At 44.9% G+C, this 23,807-nt stretch overlaps 1 protein-coding gene across 7 annotated transcripts in view; it reads right to left on the bottom strand.

Annotated features, from left to right (window-relative positions):
• The window catches only part of SLC7A1 (solute carrier family 7 member 1), a 139,786-nt gene that overhangs the window by 8,547 nt on the left and 107,432 nt on the right, over positions 1-23,807 (bottom strand). For 4 of the 7 annotated variants that reach the window (XM_025462591.3, XM_049101464.1, XM_025462590.3 and 1 more), the window contains 7 exons: positions 16,845-17,228; positions 13,746-13,904; positions 11,760-11,934; positions 5,358-5,479; positions 4,494-4,716; positions 3,579-3,718; positions 876-978 (listed from right to left, as the gene is read on the bottom strand). In XM_025462591.3, the coding sequence (XP_025318376.1) occupies positions 876-978; positions 3,579-3,718; positions 4,494-4,716; positions 5,358-5,479; positions 11,760-11,934; positions 13,746-13,904; positions 16,845-17,214 (1,292 nt within the window). In that variant the 5' untranslated portion in view covers positions 17,215-17,228. Of the gene's footprint in view, positions 1-875; positions 979-3,578; positions 3,719-4,493; positions 4,717-5,357; positions 5,480-11,759; positions 11,935-13,745; positions 13,905-16,844; positions 17,232-23,807 lie in introns of all 7 variants that reach the window. The other 3 variants (XM_025462594.3, XM_025462593.3, XM_025462592.3) reach the window with 1 other exon arrangement.

Here is a 23,807-nt window from a genome sequence, read left to right as displayed (position 1 = left end):
ATATAATCTAAGAGTGAGCATAAAGATATTTAACCTTTTTTTTTTTTTTTTACTGATTCACTTATGTTAACACCATTTGGTCAATAAGAATTTGAGGGGAACCTCAGAAAAGATTCCAGTGTTGAGCCCTTAGGAATAAGTGGTCAGAAAGCTAGCAAACAAATTTTAGCTTATTGTACACAGCCACTACTGAGCTCAATCCAAGTTTGACATAAATTAGGTGCTAAAGCACATAAGAAATGGAATAAATGACCTTGTTAGTATAAATACTTGCAAAGAAATAGGGAGGCTCTTCCCAGGTGACCACCACTGAGAGTCTCCACGACTCCATATTCTCATGATAAATGCCCCCTTGAGCCTTTCCTGATAGTGAAGAAGCAGAGCCCTGTCCTTCTAGAGCAAAGGAAAACTGGAACCCAGGGGTATGCTTGGGGAGAGAGGTGTTGGGGCAGCTGAGAACACCAGGAAACCAAGGTTCACACAACTTGGATTCACCCAGTTCCCACCAGGACTAGTTCCCAGTCTCCTCCTACCTAAGAACTGGGCCAAACTGAAATCATTCCCTTAAGCCTTCAAAAATTCTGTTCCCTGGCCCAGACCTGACAGTTGGGCTGAGAATCTGTCTCTATCCTCCTGACATCCCACCAGAAAAATGAGGGCACATGACAGTGAGAGGTGAGCCCCCTGACTCTTTTCAGTGATGTTCTCTCTAGCTAGGCACTCAAACCACCAAATCCCACCCTCTCCAGAGCAGTTTCCAAAGGAGTTATCAACAAACTAAAATTTACACTGTATAAGCCATTAACTTGAACTTTTAAAAGGCTAACAGGATACATCTCCATTTCTATCATGGAACCCTGAAGAGCCATACATACCGTAAGACCAGCACACAGGTAGCCACCAGAGAGTAAGCCAGAAGAGTGCCAATCGACATGAGGTCCACCAAGTCTTTCAGGTCAAAGAGAAAGGCCATCACAGCTGGGGAGGAGACAAACATCAGGATCCATGGGTGGCCCTCCACAGACTCTAACAGTCAGAACCACCTCCCACTGATGATCCAGGGCACACAGGGTGCTGCTTTTACTTGCTTCCTCTCCCCAGCCCTTTCCATGGAAACACACTGTGACATTGCTTAAAGGGAAGAAAAGCTCAGGATAAAATCACATGCACAGTGCTCAGCAGACAGTAATAATGATTAACATTTATATAGAGAGCACTTTCATCATCATGACCTTTACTGATCCTCATGGCAACTTTGCAAGCTACCGCTACACTACAGATGGAGAAACTAAAGTCAGACATGTTGGAAGGCTTATCTAAAGTCACACAGCTAGGAAGTGGAAAAGTCAGGATCTCAATTAGGTTCTTGTGGCTCTGAGTGCAATGTCTTTCTCTATATTATGCAAACTCACAGACAGTTATGTGTATCTATCCATCTACCCTCACACCAGTCACCCATCATCCATCCATCCATCCAGCAATCCTCTGTCCATCCATCACCCATGATCTATCCATCTATTTGGCCATCCAACCATCCATCCATCCATCATCTAACCACTCATTCATCATCTACCTAGCACTCATTGAGAGTATGCCAGTAAGTGTATACCATCAAAAATGTACATCATCAAAAAGGGCAAACCAGAGAGTCTCCGGCTTCCCTGAGTGTATCATCCAAGACAGGCATCAGTAGGCAACAGTGATGAGCAGGTCAAGTCTAGTGCTCTGGGAGGACTCACAGGGGCTCCTAACCCAGGCAGCTGAGCCTGGAAAGCAGGGTTATTTCCAAACAATATCAGTACCTTTACCATGACCCCACTTAAAAAAAAAATACAACATTCATGCTTATTTGAAAAATCTCTGTAATTCTTCTGAGTATACATTCTATTTATATGGGTATGTGTTAAATTTCCCATTTAAAAAATTACTTGGATAGATCTACTTTGGGATATTTTCAAATCACATACAATCAACATAAGTTAAAACATAAACATAAAACCATTACTTTTCCACAAATATTTCTCAAGCCCCTATAGATTACTTCAACCAAAACAAATTTAAATTAAGGATAAATCACAGGATCAAAGAGCAATACTGGGCCTTCTAGATAATTAGAATAGTATCCAACTGTGCATGCCACAGATGCCTATGTTCCCACTCACACAGAAACTTAGGCCAAACTCTTTGCATGTGGGGAGATTTTAGAAAACCGAATACTTATTTACTAGTCCTGCCAAATGAAAAGAAAGAGTAAAATCCCTGGTTTGGTGAATGCTTGTACTTTATAGTCACTTTAAAGATTATAGTTTGATCTCTCCTGATCAACACAGGAAGGAAATTAATGGCCAGTCTTTAATATGATCAAATTACATTTAAATCCTGGAAAAAACATTACTATTTCGAATTCCTTAATCTTTTAAATATATTGATCATATTCTGACATATGGTGTCTATTAACCTGACCACTGAGATCACAGCCAAGAATGCACAATTACATAACAAATTTGTTAAATAATAAAAAACTAGCTTTCTTTCCTTATATAACATTAATCCACAAAACTAAGCACACTTTACTAAGGGCATAAACACCATTAACAATAATTCATTTAAGATGGTCAAATGTCTTACTGGGGCTGAGTAGTCCCTGTGGTACAGGCTGAATTGGTATCATGTGTCCTAATACACTAAGATCCACAGTACTACTCACAACCCGAAAGAAGCCAGTCACTTGGCATAAAAACAAACTGGGAACCAAGAACCAGATCCCCTGGATGTGGGTGTACATCCTCACTTCATCTCTCTGTACAATGTGATGAATAATGCCGGTCTCTTGAGAGCTAAGAGGGGCAATTATTAAAGGAGAAAATACAAAAAAACAGTAACAGTACATTAGGCATGTAAGTTTCCTTTGACGGTCCCCTTTTCTTAATTAGGGGCCCTCAGAATATCATATGGCTCCAAGGGTTCTTTGGGCACTAGTTTCAAAACCATCCTCTTGGTGAGGAACTGTATATTTGATAAGATAAACCTCCTCTGAGCCTGCCACTACTTACAAACTTACAGCAATTGACACCCTAGCAACACCCCCAACATCTCCTGGAGAATAGATAGCACATTTCATAAAACGTCAATCCTAAGGGATTCTCACTCCCCTGAGAATCCATGGGCTAAAAGACATGGACAATGAATTTCCAGCATGAACAAAAAGTCTCTTGGCTGGTGCCATGCAAGAAGAGGTCATCCTGCCAAAGTCTACTCAGAAACATTCAGAAAAGGGTAAATACAAATGGCTCTGAAAGGATAGTGTGTGTTCCAAGCTCTGTCCAATGAGAGGGTAATCATAATAAAAGGATTCAAAAGTTTTTGAGAATGCTATCACATCCTCTATAAAACTGGTCTCTGCCTTTAGTCAAAAGGGCAGCTATCTTGCAGGAAACCCAGGTTTCAAGGGCAAAAACCAAATGTTAAAAAAACCAGTTCCAACTTCTCACAGACCAACATAATTCAAGCTATTTCCCTAGGGACTAGTGGCTCAACTGTTAAGATACTGGTTATATGGGATTAGTTGCAGTTCTTACCAGCAATGGCACCTGAGGTCAACGTGGCGATTATTGGTGTTTTGGTCCTATTGTTGATTTTGGCCAAAAATTTAAATAGCAGTCCGTCTTCAGCCATGGCATAGATAACTCGAGGCATGGGAAACATGGAACCTAAAAGACTATACGGGAGGAAAAGGCAAAACGCATCTGTAACACTAGCTCATCAGGAAGAAGGGCACTGTAATGTGACCATTATTGGTACCCTGTAATGCAGATCACCAAGAGGGAGCCCTGAACTTATCACCGAGAATTGCTGTCCTCCAAACTAGGTGAAGCCCATGGCTGAAAGACAAAATTCAATGCGTCAACCCAGGAAAAAGCACTTACTGTTACGTATTCACTGAAAGAATGGCCTAACATAACATAAACATGCATGGGATCTAGTCATCACTTTTATGAAAAGGAAATCTTGTATTTATTCCCACAAATTTCTAGGTGAATCAAACAGAAAATAAAGGCATCACTGTGTTCATGAGGATTTCTCGTGGTAAATCAATGTTCAACAAATATTTCCTGTACATACAGGCTACCACCAAACATTGGGGGCAAAATATTTTTAAAAGACATTTAATGTCTTTTAAACATTAATGTCTACAAATTAAAAGACATTTACTTTCTTGGGCCAAACTAAGAGCCAAGAGACAGTGTACCAAGAGGTGGCCTGGTCCAGGGGCCAAAGTTGGGGATAGCACGCTAGACCCTTGCTGAAAAGATGATGTCCGAAAGTGGGCCTCAGAGTCTTCAGGATGAAAGTATTAATGACAACTCGTGGGATGGTTGCAAACAACAAGAGGAGAAGCCATATCACCAGGATTGGGGTGCTGGTTCAATTTCAAGGGAAGAGTGAGATTGGGAAAAGAGAGTTTCCCTTCCCAAGAGCTTCAGAGGCCTCACCTGGTAGAAAGAGCACAGAGGGAGCCGACGGCCACTGCATACTTGGCACCTTCCCAGCCCACGTGCTTGAAGGCGTCAGGCAGGGGGCTGTTCTTGTCCAGGCAGAAGTATGGCATCATGAGTGTGAGGGCAGCAGACACTCCAAAGTAAGCAATGAAGCAGATCAGGAGAGATGCAACAATCCCCACAGGGATCGCCTTCTGAGGGTTCTTGACTTCTTCACCTAGAAGCAGCAAGGGGTCAGGCCCAGGAGGGCAAGACAGTGAGGGGCATCCAGAAGATGCCTGTGCCACCCATAAATGACTCCCCCGCAGTGCTCAGCCCTATGGGAACCAGGATCTTCTGGGCTTCTGGGAATCACAGGTGGCCCTCCTAACACAGACCAGAAGACTCATAAAGCCCAGGGATGGTGTTTTCCGCCTTTATTCCCTGGTTCAGCCAAGGAAAAGACTTATTTCCTTTGGCAGAGAAAATTCAGGAGGCCCGACAGAGCCCAGCCTATTCAGTCACTCGGATAACAATATTTTTAATGGCTTCATTTCTCCCAGATGACGCACAGATATGAAATCGGGCTGTAGCCACGCTATCATTACCCCGTCCTAGCAGCACAATAGTTAGTCACATTCATGATGCAGACTTTCCTGTCAGGCACTGCCACTTGGGGAAGTGATAAAAGGGCGGCGGGGGGGGGGGGGAGATCAGCAGGAAGCTACAAATCTACACGTTGCTCATGTGTGAAAGAGCGGCAGCCGGCACATGCCCACAGGAAGGAAAACAGCAACCCATGGGTAAAATTAGCCCAGCCTGTCTGATGGGAGAGGAGGACCTACAGGCTGGGCCCCAGACGGTGGGCAGGAGCCATACCTGTGGTGGCGATGCAATCAAAGCCCACGAAGGCATAGAAGCAGGTTGCTGCCCCTGATAGGACGCCGGAGAATCCAAAAGGCATGAATCCACCAACACCAAATATCCCTTGTTTTGTGTCACTAGGAAAAAAGAACCAAAGATCATAATACCCACTTCACAGTCCTGAAGAGAAGCCACTCCGAACAGAGAAGCCACTCCGAACGGTCATGCCCCCTACCCCACTGCCAGCCTGGGGTGCTCCAGACCCCTTGTAAATGATTCCTGAGGCAGCTGTCACCAGACCCCGGGGGCACAGGCTTCCCTGCTTTGCATGGCCCAGAACCACAAGGGCACTCACTGAGCCCTTTCCAGAAGCACCCCTGAATATTGGCTTTGGGGGAAGGGAGAGGGTATGTGAGACGGAGTGTCCAACAGGAAAGGGGGAAGAAACCAACAAGTGAGGCCTTTCCCCCAGGACCTTCAAACAAAGTACATATACTTTTTTTTTAAGATTATATTTATTTATTCGGCATAAGAGGGAGGGGGGTGGGGTGGGGTTGGCACAACAGCAGGCAGAAGGAAAGGGAGAAGGAGACTCCCAACTGAGCAGGAAGCCCGATGTGGGACTCGATCCCAGGACCCTGAGACCATGACCTGAGCTGAAGGCAGATGCTTAACTGACTAAACCACTCAGGCCCTCCAGAACATACTCTTTAGAACTGAGAGCTGCCAACTGGGTGCATGGCCCCCACCCCAGGAACATAATGCAAAAATCTCCTATATTTACCAGTAACTCAAGTCCCAAAATAAGCATTTCCAGAGATACTGAGGTTGAAGAAAGCAAACTGCTCTAGTCAACAAAAGCATTTCCTCAGCATTCACAGGCACATGATAAACAGGGATGCCTACATGGGTGGGGACCAATGCCCAGCATGGCTTGGGCGCATCGGTAGGGCTCAGTACATATTTGCTGAAGTAATGAATACACAGCCAAACACATGTTGTCAACCCCAGAAATCCTTTAAGGTTCAGAAAATAGGTCCAACGAAGTGGAACCTGTGACTCTGAACAGTGTGTCCAGGCCTAGAATAGCTGCACAGAGCCTGGGGGCCAGCCACCACTCACACCCTAGATGGCCACTGTCACAAGTGATTCTACACCACAGACACCCTGGTCCTCTACTACCACATAAAAAACAGCTGAGCTACCAGTCCAAGAAGGACAGTTTGGTTCCTCCCTCACCAGCCATGACTTTTGCTGGCTGCCAGGCTGCAGGCTTCCTGTCACAGTTTCCAGAGGACAGTCACCACCTCCCCATCAGCCTTCCTAACTCAGCAGGCTGACAACTGCCCAGCTCTGCGGGGCAACCTGCCCCAGACCACTTGACTTCCTAACATAAGAGCCAAATAGGGTATTCTAGTCCTATAGAGATGTTAATTGGGTTAGCAACTCATTGGCCAAATTTGCTTTCAGAGGGATTTATCAATAGATGGCCACTTTGGACCTAATTATTTTGTAATGGGGATTGAGCCTTGCACGGATGTTTAGAGGATCCTTGGTTCCAGAATCTGGAAATCAGAGCGTGAAGGAGGTTCTCAATCTGGGACTCACTGTGGTTCAGTAAGTAGCAACGTGGGGGAAGCCCCAAGAAACAGGCAAGTGATAGATGTAGGAAAAATCATTGCCAGACTCAAAGGGAAGTTTGTTGATTTAAGGTATGACTAAAATAAACTCACCACCCAAAGACAAAAATGGCAGCCCAGGACAAGGGAGTCAGCAAGACACAGGACGCACCCACCGCATCCATAAATCACCAAGAACATAGACTGTCCTGGTGAGCTGACTCCTATTATGAAAAGTTTTAGGCCGAAGTCTGAAACAAAATAGTTGACAGCCGAATAGCTCAAGACAGCGGGATGAGAAGATGAAAGCAGGAGACTCAAGCGAGATGCCTTCTGAGGGGCTCCTGGCAGACCCTTTCAACTTCTGAACACAACTAGAACATGAGGGGCCCGGCTCCCCGTCACTGGCAGGACAGACAGGTGTGGAAGGCCTCTAGATACCCACCTGCCTCCACAAGCCCTCTAACCTCAAGGGCTATGGAACAGGTGTGTGGAAAAATAAACAAGCATCAGAACTGACAGGCTGGCTTTAAACAACCATGAGGCAGAGGCACCCAGAAAGTTTTTGAGAATTCCATTTGAAGGGCAGAGGAAAGCGTACAACATTATGTACATTAAACCCCAGGAAGATGGGCAGCCCCGGTGGTGCAGCAGTTTAGCGCCGACTGCAGCCTAGGGCGTGATCCTGGAGACCCTGGATTGAGTCCCAAGTCAGGCTCTCTGCATGGCGCCTGCTTCTCCCTCTGCCTGTGTCTCTGCTTCTCTCTGTGTGTCTCTATGAATAAATAAATAAAATCTTAAAATAAACAAACAAACAAACAAACCCCAGGAAGAGACAGGCCTTGTAGAAGAGGATGAGGGCTGGAACATGCGTCCATTACATTGCCAGGTGAAGCAGGAGCATCAAGAAAAGCATGGAGCTACGGAGAGTTAGCAGAGCAAAACAAAGCCATTCTCCCTTGCTCCTCAGGGGAAGGAATCAGATGGAAGGGGAGTCAGCAGACTGTGATTCTAACTGTATGTACTCCTCCAGCTGGGTCACCATCGTGACGTGGATGCCCAGACACCACATGTCACAACAAAGGACAAGGTCCTGGCATGAAAAGCCTTAACAGAATATGGTAGTAGGGGAAACATGCAAGGTGCAGAAAAGTGGAGAGAGAATGTTACCTTTTTTTATGTACTAAGAGAGAAACTATACACTTAAGTTATGTATATAAGTTATATACATAATACACAAAACAAACAGAACTACATCCTTGTAACTGCTTGTATCTAGACAAATAAAACCTGGAAGCTTACACACACAAAATAGTAAAAATGATTACCCATGGTCGGGGGTGCGGGGGTGGGCGGAGAATGCGGTAGATGAAGAAAGGAATGGGAACAAATTCTCAGTGTATACCTTCTTATGACATTATGACATGGGAACCATGAGAAAACATTATCTACTCAAAAAATTAAATTCAACATTGAAGAAGAGTTTAGGCATTCCGCTTTCAGTGGCGGGCCTCGCTATCAAACCTATTCTATGTGGCCTCAAACCAAAACAAAAAGATTTTGTTAAAAAATAAAAAGAAAAAGAAAAAAAAGAAAGATTTTGTAAAGGCTCTGTATATAAATTTGCTATTGCACGTGGTGCCCACTTGGCATCTAGCAGCTGATACACAAAGAAATGAGGAAGTAGGTTCAAGGGACTGCCAAGGCCACCACCTGGCTAATGTCGCCTGGTGACAGGGCGGGCTGAAGCAGATCCTAGCTCAGTGCCCCTTCACCAGAGCTGGGGTTGACCAGCTCTTCTGCATGCCCCTCAGCCAGTTACCCAGAAGCTAGCAGAGAGGATAACTGGCAGAGGAAGAAGGAAAATCTGTCACGTGTTCATAAACATCCCCGAGCCTGGGCTGAGGACTTGACAGAAACTTCCATGGTGGTGAGGGGGGTCCTCTCCCCTCCGTATGGTCTCCTCCAACTGCATCAGTGGAGAGCATCCTTCACCAAGACTCTGCTCTTGCTAACTTCCATCTGCCACCCTGACATAAACTGCAGGTTGTCCCCAAAAGCCATACCCCCTTCTTCTACACAGGAAGAAAATATAATTATTTTAGCTAGACATAGGAACACTAGGAATAAAGATGATATGTTTCTCAGACTCTCTAGCTATGAGGGATAGTCACCTGACTTAAGCAGACATGGTGTATACATCTCCTGAGAAACATCAGGGGAATTTAGTGGAGTGGGAAGGTACTCTTCTACTTTTCTCATTTCCTTCCTGTTGGTGGGAGCCATCTTGGACCTTGGGGTAACCTTGGGAATGTGGGCCATGGACAAAGCCATTAGATGGAAGAACTGGATTCCTCATCCACCAAAGCAATATGCTGGACCAACCACCTAGAGATGCTGACTTAAGAGGACTAAACTTTTAACTTGTGGAAGCCAGTGTTATTTTTGGGTTTCCACCCTACCTGACAAGAAACTACCTGACACAACCTTCTCAGCAGGTTTCCATGTAGTGCTGTAGCTCTACACTCACTACATCTATTACAAATCCACAGGACTCTGGATAAGAAAGCCAGAGGTAGCATAAGTTGAAGGCCAGAGGGAACCAGCCAAACTGTCAGATAACATTTCTATTCCAGACCAAGACACCAACTCAGTCACAGGTTCATGGAGGTGTTTACAGCCAGTCTTGGAGAGAGTATCATAAAATCACAATCCAAAGTGCTCAGAACTGCCACCAAAGCCATGCAGGCTGAAGCTCCTCCATGCTGTGTGGTTTGGTTGGGAAATACTCTATTATTTCAGAGAGACAAGCAATTTCACGCAAGACTACATGGCCGTGGTTGGAAACACAAATCTATGGCTGAGGGGTTAAAAAAAAAAAAAACGAGAGAAAGCAGTTTATAGGCTTTAATAAAATGAAAGAGCAAGCTATGCTCCAGACTTGCAGCATTCTACCTCGGAGGCAGTGCTCCTGGGGCTGAAGGCAGTACAGTTCATCTCACCAGGACACAAAGTATGAGGACAACCAATGACAGTAAATACCATTGGCTAACATAAACAATATCTTCATAAAAACAATAAAATTCAATCTTGATCGACAACTAAGAAACAAGACATGCCATTTATATTTAATTCCTGATCTATAAACAGCCACCAGCAAGACAGTCACCCCAGGTTTTCAAAATCTAATGTTATTTCCAAGCTTATTTTGAACTGGCTTTACTCTACCCTGAGATAATGAGCATCAATAAATTTGGCATAAATATGACCCAGGAATGCTTAGGAATGCTACATTAAAAATCTTCTTTTCTCAGGGGCACCTGGCTGGCTCAGTCAGTAGAGCATGCAACTCTTGATGTTGGGGTCACGAGTTCAAGCCCCACTCTATTGGGCATAGAGTTTACTTAAAAAAAAATTAAAAGCCCTCATTTCCCTGTAATAGTTTAGTCTCCAAAAGGCAGGCTCTTTTTATTTGAACTGTTAACCACATAATATTTCATGCATTCAACAGCTTCCTGCTTGTGTTCTAGTAGTGAACTAGTCACACATCAATGCCTGCCCAATGACCAAGTTCACGTGTGACCAGTGGGATCCCCAGTGTGGGACCTTGTTTCTCAGTCTCCTTTGCGGCTAGATATGGCCACCTACTGGATTTTCACCAGTGGGATGTTGGCAGAAGGGAAAGGCATCTTCTGGATCTGCCCTTGAAAGGACTGGGCACACTCTTTCCCATACCCTCTTTTCCTCTCCGGGAGGGCTGGATCTTGCCCACGCCCACAGCCCAGCTCTGACCATGCAGAAGAGGACACCATCTTAGGGCAGGATGGAGCAACCAGGTGGACGGTCAGGGTCCCTGAAAGCCTGTGTGCAGCCATGCTGGCCAGTCAACTTGGTCTGCTCATGTCAAGACATCGTTTTAAAATCACTGCATTTCAGGAGGGTCTCCTTATCAGAGCTGTTTAACCTTTGGTCATAATCAAAATAGAACCATAGACAAAAATCTCACTCCCCCTTCTCCATCCTAAGACCCTAAGATTCCCCTGAAAAATTACAAAAGATCAAAAAGATACATTTTAATTGTTTGGCTCTTGTTTCCTAGATAATCTCAGCTTGTTGACGAGGCTTCACTGGAGGTCCTAAAACAGCACAGGTCCAAGGGCTGGCCTGTCACCTGCCTCCAATCCCAAGAGTCTTGAGTCAGAGAACATAAGGGAAATTGGGCTGCTGGTTTTCAGGGCTGATGTACCCCAAGTCGAAGGTAGGAGAAAGAAACTATTACAATCACATTCTGATACTTCACTAATTGTGAAAACCTTTAATAAAAGCCTGTGATAAAAGTTCCATGTATTTCTTCTTCCCTCTATGTTACTAATAGGAAGGCATTTCAAAATCAAGTGATATCACCATAGTTTTGCAGACATAATCTTTTCTGAATATAAAATTCAGAGGTGGGTCATGAAACAATTATGAGGAAAAACAGATTAGTGAGTCTGACAATGATCTTCAACTACATACAGTTTTGGAATTAGAATGAAGATTCTGTTTTCCTGAATATCTTCCTTTATCATACAATGTTCTGTCGAGTTCAGGGAAATTAAACTTAACACAAATTTCAAACCAAAAAAACACCCTCACCACCCTCACCTATTTTACCACAAAAGAATTCAAATTCAAATTTTATTTTTTAAAAAGGCACGTACTATTCTGGCCAATTACAGGCCCCCAATACAGGTGTATGTCATTAAGTACCAAATACGCATCAGCTGTTATAGGCCGAGAGGAAGAAAAAACAACTCACTTGTTCAAGCAGAGATTACTGGATGAGTTCTGGAAATCCTCCTCTGTGAGTTGCCAGTTTTTAATTGATCCTTTCACAAATCCTGACACCATAATGAAGCCCAAGACCAGAACATTGACACAAGTAAATATTTTGTTGACCATGGCCGATTCTTTCACACCGAGAGTTAAAAGTCCTGAAAAAGCACACAAACAGGAAAATTTTGCCTGAGAGTGTGAACTTTGTGCCAGGTAAGTCCTTCCTGGGACAGGGACAGGGATCCCAGGAGAGGGTGACTTAGGAAGAATCCAAGTGGCACCAAACCTCCTAAGATTTCTGTGAGCCTCTGGGAATGGGACTGAATTAATACTCTTTCTAGCCCGGATCAAAATAACTGAAGTTCAGGCGGTAGTTCACAAAGCTACCAACGTTGGCCTTGCAGGTCCCTCTGGAGTTCAGGGTGCCACCCAGGGGGCACCAAAGGACAGCAGAGATGGGGGATACCACTGCCAACCACCCGGAGGGCAAGCCCCTCCCAAGGACAGAGAGGAGGCCCCTCCTAGCACCCTCTCCTCCTCATTAACATACTTTCCTGGACTCCTCTGAGGAGGCAGGAATTTTTTTCTCCAAAAAGGAGACATTTTACTCAGTTTCTTGACAGAATGAGGGTTTTTCAGATGAGAAAATTATTCAGATTCACTCTGCAATGTTTATGGTATTAGCAACAACAACTTCCTGTGATTATGGAAGAACCACGAACCGTGTGGTTCATCTCGGACTTGGCGCACTTAAAACAATGTCTAAGTTAGACTAGTTATAGATCATAAACTCACATGAAAAAAATCAAAAAGACCCAAGTGATAAAAACACATGGAAGCCACATGACAACACTGTCACTGAGGCTTAGCCACATGACCACAATGGGATAAACATGCCATTTGGGGACATGTGTGGCCAAACCCCAGGCTGGGGAGGAAAAGAGGCTTGGACTCCAGGTGACAGGTAGACTACCACTTATGACTTAAGACTGCTGCCCTGCCAGGTACACCTTTCATACACTCAAAATAAAAAAAAATGCATTTCACAATAGAGTCAATTCTGAAATGAAGGCACAAGAAGGGAATTGAGCAATTTATCACAGGGATCACCTCATCATGCTGTGCTCGGGTTTCTCTCTGGCATCCCTCCCTCTCATGTTTATGAAAATCTCACTGGTGCAAACTTCATTTCTGATACACGTTCCTGCCAACTGGACCAGAAATACTGCTGAGACTGGCCTGTGCTAGATGATTTCAATTACGGTGCGGAAAATAAGGCATATTGTTTTTAAAACCCATCCAAGATCTTCTAATCTCAAAGGGGAATTTATCTGTGTTCAGCTTAATGCTTATACAGTAAGTGCCACATGGAACAAAACACACAACCTTGAGGCTGAGACCCAGAAAAACATCACTAGGAAATAGCTGCCTTCAGCCGTGTTTAAGCAATATCTGGAATTTTAAAAGTCTGTGCCCACGACTGTCATGAAACTTACTTCTTTTTAAAGAAGCATTTTGATGGCTATTAGATGTAAAATCATTCAAGACTTCTCCAACCCCCAGGCACAAACTGGTGCCATGGACTGACTTCATCCCCCACCTCTTACCCGCTGAGGAATGCCACTTTCTTTTCCAGACAGTCTTCCACTGAGTCAAGGGAATTCGTATTCCTGGGTCACTTGTACAAAAAGCCTGCAGTATTAGCAAATTCCCACTCCACAAAAAGCTACACAAGTACCTGAGACTCTTTCTTAAATAACTGGCACACGGCTTTGACAGCTAACCAACGCGCCAACGCTGTGTGTATGAGAAGCCGTTAAGACAAACAAGATGTCTGCATTCGTTACAGAAAGAAAGAAAAGGAGGGGAAAGCAGAACAAGGAAAGGAAGAAACAGGCCTCATGGAAACCTGTCCCACACACCTCAGGCCTCTCACTCCAACTGGATGTGTCCCACTGTGTAGCTTTACCTGTTAAGATGAGAATGATGATCACAGCAAATATGTCTGGGTTTTCGGCCAGCACTCCAGGGGCATTCAGAGCCATGTGCGTCCGCGAGAACTCCGCAATGGGTTTGCCAATCAGCTCATCAAATGTCGCACTCCAGGCTCTTGCTACACTTGAAGTACCTGCCACGAGACAGACGCACCAGAGGAAACTGAAGGGAAACCATGAACAGTATTTGGTAGTGAGTGTGCGAGGGTCATGGATGATGCACTGGGGCATGGTGGACTCTGGTGTGTGCTAGCTCAGAAGTGATGCTCCATTAGGTCCTTCAGGGTGGTGACAAGGATGCGGAGGTCTCATGGACCCAGACAGAAACACACTTTCCATCATGACCCAATAAGGACACGTGTACTGTGTTCCAAATATACAACTGAATAGTAAACAGTTTACAAAACAGTGCCATTACCCTTGTCACCTGAGAAGTACTCTGATGGTATTTATTCAACTCCACCTATTTTATTTCGTTATTAAAAGAAATGTTGGCGGCAAACCACGAAGTTGATATTGTAATCTGCTCACGGCTGCAGTCGGCAGATTGAAACACCTGGCTCAGGAAGCTTCTTTTCCAAGATCCCTCCGACCGACAACAGAGCTGATGGTCCCCACCCACCAGAGGAACACTGTTCTTCGAGTAAGATGAGACCAAGGAGATTCACACGTGTAACCCTCACCTCAGCAACAAAGTCACCTGCTCATCCCAGAGCTGGTGTCACCTGACTCAGAGGCCACAGGTGCCCGGGTATCTGACCACGGACACAGCCCAGCTCTCCTCCTCTCCATACCCTGCATCCCCCGGCATAAGGATCACAAACAAATGCAGCACCTCAAATGCCAGTAACTGTTAACTACACACATTCTTTCTTTTAACCTGAATAAAGCCACTGCTTTTCAATGAAATGTCACTAAAATTCCAATATTCACATACAGCATTCTCCTTTATTTTCAAAGGGGGCCTTGTTGGTGACTGTGGTCTGGATCACCCACAAAATTTGGCCAGAGGGAATTACAGAGATTAAATGTTGCTAGTTGGTCTTGTGCTGAGTATTTGTCAAAAAACTCAAAAATGTAACCATGCTTCTTCATCCTCAGAATCTATCTAGCCTATTATGGATTCTGTCCATCAAGGCCCCAACAGAAACCAGCTCACGGCTGCTCAGGCTCTGAAAACCATCGTGTGGGGTGAGACAGGCTGCCTCGCCTTCCTTTCTGGTTTCCTTCCCTCCCCATCTGTGAAACACAGCTTTAAAGGAACCCCATGTTTGCTGAGAAAAACTGCCCTTCCCCAAAAGCTAAGGCTAAGAATCACCCATGGTAACACATGCACAAGTCAGTCTCACACGAGCAAAGAACATTCTGGCAAAGAACCTTTCTTTCATTTGTTGGTCTGGAAGCAGCGGGCAATTCCAACTCAGGTTTTGTTTTATGCCCAGGTAAGTCCTCTGGGAATGTAACAGCTCATTTAAAACAGCTAAGTTCCCACTGAGTGACTTGAGCTTATAGGAGCATTTGTGGCTCTAAGTTTTAGTGTCATACTGAAACAAAGAAACGTTATTATGAGTTTGATTTTCAAACTTAGAAGCATAAGCTATGCTGGTTGTCATTAGGTACCACGGGCACCTGAGAAGAAAGGCAGGTGCTGCTCAGAGAGCCTGGCAGGAGCCCTCAACCAGCTGGCGTGGGCAAGTGGCAGCAGGTGCTCCACAGGGTGCCCGGGGCCCGCATCCCAGCGGGCAGCTCACAGCCCCCTATGACATTCCCAGTGTGGGGTACACAGGAGCGAGCTGGGACCCACTCACCACATCTCTGTGTTTTGATGTTATTACAAAAAGCTTTCTGAAATATAAACAGAATGTTTAGTGGCCACTTATAGTTCTACTTTTAGGAATTGGCCATTCATAGTCTTTGGATATTCTTATATTCAGGTGCCTGTCTCTTTTAAGTTGATGCATTCTACTTTGGTTGTAATCAAAATACAAATAACATAAGGAGAGACAATGCTTTCTCACCTACCAAACTAAGAAAACTTTGTATTTTGAGTGTTTTTGTTTGTTGGCTGATTGTTTTTAACACGGGTGCCCAGGGTCAGCAAGTATGTGTGGAAGGGAACCTGTGGCCACCCAAAGGATCGAAGGCAACACAAGCCTTAAAAATACGTAAGCCCACTGACCGAGACATTCTGCTTCTCAGACCATTTTAAAGGGAAAAAACCATGGCAGTGCCCAAAGACATTAAACGATTAACCATTTGTAACAATAACAACACAACTGGAAACAGTCTAAATACCCACAAGAACATCTAAAAAAGTATGCTATGTATATAAACCTAGGTAACAATATGCAATTATTTGGAATATTACTATGGAAACACCATAAATACTATGAAAAATGTTTACTATATTTTGTTTCATAAATAAAAAGACATCCTGGACAAAAAAATATACATTTGACAAAGATATTAACAATAGTTACACGATCCCTAAACTCTTATGCACAGAGACGGTCTTACTCTTCTACTGCGTTCCTACTATCTAGCATAATGTCTGGCACGGAAGAGGGGCTCAATAAATATCTGCTGAAAGAATGAATGAATAAATAACGATTTCTCTGGGTTGCCAGACTGGGCAATGTCTACTTTCTGTGCTGCGCTTTTCTGTATTTCCCAAAGTTTTCTGTATCGGTGGTATGTCTACTCTAGTGATCAGTAATCGAAAATACTAAAAGGGACTACACTCCTTTTAAGTAATAAGAACATCCCATTGAATCTACATCTCCTGTGTTAACAGGACTGACCTCCTTGTTCAAGGCCTGGCTCATTCCCACTAACAGTCCAATGCACCTAATCATTAAAAACTGGGGCACAAACCAGAAGGAGCAGCGATATCCATAAGCCCACCACCCTACCCTTCATTACAGGGAAAGGGAACATGTACAACAATCTAGGGAGGAGGCTAATCCTAGGGAGGAGTTAGTCCACATGGGGAGCAAAGGATAGTGTCACCCGTGGTTTGGAGGTGAGAACAGCAGAGAGGGAAGGAAATGGGCTCCAGGCCTCCTGGGACATACCAATGATATAGGAGAGGATTAAGTTCCAACCAGTGATGAAGGCCCAGAGCTCCCCAACAGTGACATAGCTGTAGAGGTAGGCCGAGCCTGTCTTGGGGACCCGAGCACCAAACTCGCCGTAGCAGAGGCCAGCCAGCACCGAGGCCAGCGCTGCGATCAGGAAGGAGATGACAATGGCAGGGCCGGCATTCTCACGGGCCACAGCTCCAGCCAGGACATACACGCCGGCACCCAGCGTGCTGCCCACCCCCAGCGCCACCAGGTCAAAAGTGTTCAAGCAGCGAGATAGCTGGCTCTCCTCCCGGCTGCAATCCACAACCTTCCGCCGCAGTATCTGATGGCCAATGTTGAGCAGAACTTTGCACCCCATCGTGCTGTTCAAATCTGCTAGAAAAAAAGAATGAAAGTGTTTATTATTGCCTTTCATTCTACCCAAGAACTTTCTCTTATCCCAACACAGAAAGTCACGATGTCCTTTGCCATCACTGATGGCTAAAACATTTTAAATCTCAGAATTCCACAAATTGTTGTCAGAATATCCTCCTATGACTTGTACCAGTCTTAGGCCTAACCAGTATGGACAGAGAAGCCTGGGAGGCCCATACACCCAGCAGCCTTGACTTTAAGTTCTCCAAGCCTCTACATTTATTTCAGCTCTTAATTTTCAGCTCTAAGTGCCCTTCTATGGGCAAAAGTTACATAATATGAGAAACACAAATTAATGACATTGCTTTTGCCCTCAATAATCATGCAATTCTCAGGAAAAATCAGATGTTATTCCAAGTAAAATGCTATGGAAGGCAAACCAAACCATATTTTAATTATTAAAACTCAGAGGCCTTGAATAGCAATGACAACGTTTTTTTAGACCTTTCCAGGATTCTCTGAGGAAAAGAATCAAGCTGCTTCCACTTTTAAGTTAACACAGAGTTAGGTCCAGAGCAGAAAAAATGTTGAATTATTTTAAGTTAGGGTTTTTTTTTTTTTTTTTTTTAAATAACTCTTAACTACTCCAGGAAGTCCTTCTCTTCTGGATGAAGATGTTAGCAGATTGTGCTCCAGGATTCACTTCTGAGTACGAATCATGAGAAGGCACACATTCACCAATGGCTTACATCGGCCAACCTGCTTCACCCCCCCCAGAACAAGACAGCGTGGGCCCCAGGATGAGCACACATCACGGACCACATCCCAGTCCAGAGTTCCAATCTCTCTCCTCTAACACATGGGCCAATCCTCCCTGGGCAGTTAGTTTATCCTAAGGGGGTGAGGAGGGCCGGTGAGCCCTTGGCCAGGACACCAGTGCCTACCCTCAAAGATGTGGCACATGGCTCTCCAGCCTTACATGGGCTGCCCACATGACTTCCACAGAGGCCAGTCTAGAAAGGGCAGAAAAGGGTGGAGAAACCTAACCAACACTACCTGGACCAGGGGACACGGTCAACAATTACAAATCTTTGAATATGTGATGTGACAAGGAGGGCACCTGACTTCTGTGACCTTCCTCCCCAAACCCATAACCCCCGTCTGATCATGAGGAAAAAAATCAGACAGATCTCAGATGGGGAACATTCTACAAAACACCTGACCAGTGCTCCTCAAAACCGTCAGGACCTTAGGAGCAAGGAAAGTCCAAGAAATTGTCACAAGCAAGAAGAGCCTGAGGAGACAAAACTACATGTCATGTGGGATCCGGAATGGGGTCCTGGAATGGAAAAGGTACCCAGGGAAAACTATGGCAATCCAAATAAAGCATGGGCAGTATCAGGGCCAGGTCACTCGTGGTGACCGTCCACATGAACTAGCAGGTGCTGGCAACAGAAGAAGCTGCTGTGGAGTGTATGGGAGCTCTGTACAATTTTTCTATAAATCTAAAAACTGTGCTAACCCAAGGAGTTTATTTTTTTAAAAAACAGCCTGTGTGCGGAGAGAAGCTATCATGATTTTTAGCCATTGAGGTACAAAAAAATATCATTGCCTTTTCATCTTTATCATCAATTGAAGTTTATTGACCTACAATGAGGTCAGTCACTAGAAAACATAATATAAATGGAAAAATGGCATATCTCACAAAGTCCATACTTAACCACCGAGAACACCAGACTGCCAGCTCACACTCCGTGGCCCCAGCCACTGGGCACAGTGTGGTCTTGTGCCCCTCCCAGGGCCTGGCCAGGACCTTCTGTGTGGTCACACGGAGTGGGAGCAGGCCTCTCTGTACTTCATCTGACCGGCCGAGAGCAGACCAAAAGAAAGCTTCTCAAGACTCAAAAGTTTTCAGCTAGGAATACAATCATGTGTCCTGATCTCCTCATTATAAAGATGAGGACAAATAACTCTGAAAGCCAAGGGTCAGACCAGGTCACAGAGCTTGGAAGGCACGGGGCCCAAGTGCTCATCTAGAGCTCTGGCATTCCAGGTGGGAAGGAAATGGTATCATTGTGCTGTAAGGTGGGGAGGAAGTGGGGAGGAAATGAGGACAGACGACATTATTTGTGGAGCCATCATGGAGCAGGAAGACCCCAGACACGAGGGTGTGATAGGAGCAGGAAAAGGCAGGCATTGCTAACAAGGCCAGTGGCTCCCCAGTCTACCTCAGGCCACACACTAGCCTGCTTCTGAGGCACCCCAGAGAGAGCAGCGAGCAACACTTGGGGAAAGCAGGTTTCCTAGTCACGATGAGGTTCGGAAGTACAGAAGGGGAGGTGGGAGGGTGGATGGGGTGACTGGGTGATGGGCACTAAGGAGGGCACTTGATGTTATACTATATGCGGGTAAATTGAATTAAAAAAAAAAAAAAACACATGAGGTTTGGAGTGACCTAGGGAAGGTCCCAGCATTGGTGAGAGCCCAGGGTGTAATCCCTCCTGGAACCTCCTTTTCTTTTCTTCCTTACAGGATTTAACTGGTATTATTCAAGTCCGATTGCAAATCACAACAAAGCTTTTAGAAAACAACTGCTTGGATAACGAGTTAAAGATGCAACATTTCAACACAACCCTTGGCAGAGAAGGCCGTGCCAGGGGAGGTGCAGAATCCCTGTAAAGTCACTCCTCGACATCATTTTTGGCAGGGAGGGGATTATTTTAAGTAGATAGGAATCTTTTAGGGAAGCGGAGTGTGAAAGCTTCTTGTGATGTGCACTGTTTTCAACCAGATTGGTAAATGCAGCTGACATTTAGAGAGTGCCTACCTGCTCCCACCCCTCCTAGATGTAGTCTGGTTAATAAGTGCATTCCCTCCCACAAACAATAAAAGCCAGGGGCAAGGCAAAGCCAGTGCAATTAAATAGCAACTTCTTTCCTTGGCTTCACAGAGTAAAGTAACCAAGGACCCAGGAGGCTTATGCCAAGGGACCAGGAAGGTCTCTTCTTCTAAAAGACAAGACACATCCTATGCTGGGCTCTGTGAAGGGACTGGTCCATGATTTACACTCCTTTCTCAAAAGTTCACTGTTGTCTGGAGCAGAAGTAAAAGCTGCTGGAGCCCAGACATAGGCCGGGAACATATTTCTGTGCCTCCTTGGAATGGAAGGTGAACAAGGGCCCAGTAATCACGTCAGGATGTGACGGGCCACCAGTGGGTGCAGAGCTACAGAGGAGATGCCACAAGTGCCCTGTATCACCAGCACCCGCCAGCCAGAAACCCACTCCAAGAACTCCCTTCCTAACACGGGGGCTCAGCACCATCTTCAAGTTAAGGGGGCAGATTACTGGATTCTATAAATTTAGATAGAGATACTGGTCTTCAAACATAATGTGAAAAGGTAAGTCTTTGTTGAGTACAACATGTGACTAGACAGATGTAGTTCATGTCTTTTAAACAGGCACACGGTGGCTCTTGTCTCTGGGGACAGTTCTCGGCCTCTTCACCCCCAGCAGCCTGGGGGAAGTGCTCTGTGAACCACTGCCCTAGGAGGCAGCATAAATGGACCCTGAAATGAGACCAACTTCCCACTATTCACCTTGGTTACTTTTTTCTTTTCTCTTCTTTTTTAGTTTTCATTAGTGAAGTACGGTGGATATACAATGTGACATTAGTATGACATTAGTGTCTTGTTTATGCTGAACTCACATGCTTGTTATCAGGGGATAGGGGAGGCTCAGTTCCTTTGGAAGACGCTAGAACAATGCAGGCAAATGCTGCTGGAAGGCCCAGAGCTGACAGCCCAAAGAAGGCATGTGTCTCTGTAGTTTGTTTCTACTTTCCAGGGTAGCTGAAAAGGAGAGCCTCACCATGTCCTGGGTTTAATTTTAAGAAATATCCTTTCTGTCTCCTTAGATATAGCATAAAACTATTCTCCAAGCAGGATCAACTGTCAGGATTTTGTACACATTATGCCACCATTCCCATTCATGCCAAAATCCCAAAGTTGGTCATTCAACCAATAGTGAGACTAAAGAATATTCGTCTCTGCAAAACTAATCTAACCATTTGAATCCCTGCAATGGTGGGTTGTTATGGACTTTTGACTGTTGGGGTTTACACAGAAAATTGTCACAACGCTTTTGAAAGCATTAAACGAAAATCAGGTTATCCTTTTTCGTGGAGAGGAATCTATACAATGGTTAACACCTACACTTTCGTTTGGGGTTTTGACAGAAATCTTGCAACAGTGAGGGTCTCAGATCTGTCTTATCCTCTTACCCCTACTCATTTATCATTATTAAAGAACACTTACCTTAGGTGTTATCCCCTAATAAAAGCAAAGGAAAGTCCCTTTCCCACAGAAATTCTCACTCCAAGGTGTACTCTACTAATCACTATGTAGCAATAGGAGTAAAATGATCCAGTGGGTCAGGATTGCAGAGATAAAATTTTTCCATGCTGTTTTGAAGAGGTCTGACAAAGATGGGCAGGTGTGAATAGATGCCTTTCTTTCAGTTTCAAATTTAATGATAGTTCCATCATTGAAAAAGTCAAGCTCAATGGCTTAAGGGAGAGAGAAGGGGTCAGGTGAGGCTTTTATGCAAAGCTCATAAATGCCCTTCTTTGAAGAAAATATTAATATTGACGTCTTTCCTAAGTTAATATTCTTGCTTTTCCTGTAAGTGGTCTTCAGAATGGCCCCAGCCCCAAATGGCCTGCTTTCACTCAGCCCTTGGTAGGAGCCATCTAGAATAAAATCTATCCTCCAACAGGAGATACACCATGCTCTCAGTCTGTCCAAAGCTAGGGAAAGCAGATCTTTTCCAGATGCAGCCTTACGGGGCATCACTAATGAATGGGATGGCACACAGAGTCGATTAAGCCGCTTGGGCTTCCCTAGAGCATGAGCAGCTGGCCAGCCATATGTCCACATCCATGGTACCTGGAGGGCCACAGAGTGCCTTTAACGCCAACATGGAAGGGGCATTGAGGCAGTAGAAGAGGTCCAGGAAAAGAGTATTCTAGGGCACGGGCTGTGGTGGGAGAGGAAGAGACTCATAGAGAAGGAAACAACCTGCGCTGGAGGAAGCGCTCTTGTTCTCAATGTCAGATCTACTTTCCCCAGATGGTAGAAGGCCCAGGAGAAAGAACGTAAATTAAAACAACAACAACAACAAAAACACAACAAAATCAGAGTGTAGACAGGACTGGTGGACCACTAAAGATGAAGACCTAAGGAGGTGTGTGTGGCACCATGAAAGGAGGTAAGAAAATGACAGAGCTGAACCAAACATATGGGTCCAGGTGGTGAGTTAAAAGTGATGCAGCATGCCAACACTGTCAGAGTCTGCAATAATGGCCAGCTTAGAGACACGTCTTCCCCGGGCAGCAGGAGTCCATCTGCCATGCAGTGAAAGGTGACATCTTCTGGAGCCCTCAGGATCTACATGCATCTGACCCCAGGCACCACAGGACATGTTTGGGATTTAACCAAATCCCACCAGAATTCATTGATCTCACCACCCCTGTTTTGATGCCCTGTGCTCAACACAGCCAATGTTTCTAGAAATACATAAATCCACAGTCCTACCCCAGGAAGCAAGAGTGTCAGGGTGGGAAGAGGTAAGCACTCATGACAGCTCCAGGAGCTGGGCCCACCAGGTGATGGGAGCTCCAAAAGAGAAGGTCTAACTGTCCATCTCAAAGGCCACTTCAGGTTTCCCCTACTATCAGAAAGTGCAGCGTTCCTATGGAACCCTTCATAAGTCAAACAGTGTAAAGCAAAGAAATAATCATTAATTTACATGTGAAATTTGTTGAGCATTCTCAGACCAAAAAAAAACAAAAAACAAAAAACACCTCTATTAGACTTTTCTGACACCTTAGGACATGTCTTGCTAACAGATGCACAAAATAAATTGAGATAAAGCAGAGACGTTCACAGATGCAGTTCAAAGCTCTAGTGGCTTGATGCTGAGATGCTGAGTACAGTCCCTGGGGAAGGAGCAAGGCTCGGGACACTCTGGATTTGAGCAGCCTCTGTAACAGTTCACTGCAAAACAAATGCTGAATGCTGCTTTCTTTCACTTTTTGCCTTTTTTTGGTAAAAGTGAAAATCTTCCAATTTCTTTTAGTTAACAAAAAATAGGTATGTCTTCGTAATAGCAAAATGGCATAATGTGGGACACACCTGTACTTTCATAGGGAAAAGAGGCATGATTTCATCATGCAAGGATGGAGGCATAAAGTCCTAAGTCCACCTGTGCATGTCCTTGCTTCCATCAGAAGCCTCAGATATAAAGATGCTGTATGCTTTTCTATCACAACCCACAGGTAATGTGGCTTCTCACTGGAATGGGCAGATCCAATGTGATCACTGAACCTCAGAGTGTCCACCCATCCCCCAAACCTAGGGGACTTTAACACCTTGGCCATATCAGAAAAAACCCAGCAGCCCTGCAGTCCATGGCATGCCCCTTCTACTGATTCAACAGGATTAAATGCAGAAGTTGCCCAAGGCCCCTGAGGTCCCATCAACAGCAGTGTATGCAGCCTGACACGAGGCCATAAGCTCTAAGTCTGTACAGCAGAACA

This window comes from Canis lupus, chromosome 25, assembly GCF_003254725.2.
Source record: "Canis lupus dingo isolate Sandy chromosome 25, ASM325472v2, whole genome shotgun sequence".
In the NCBI taxonomy this organism is placed as follows: domain Eukaryota; kingdom Metazoa; phylum Chordata; class Mammalia; order Carnivora; family Canidae; genus Canis; species Canis lupus.
This window is presented reverse-complemented; position numbering and strand designations above follow the sequence as displayed.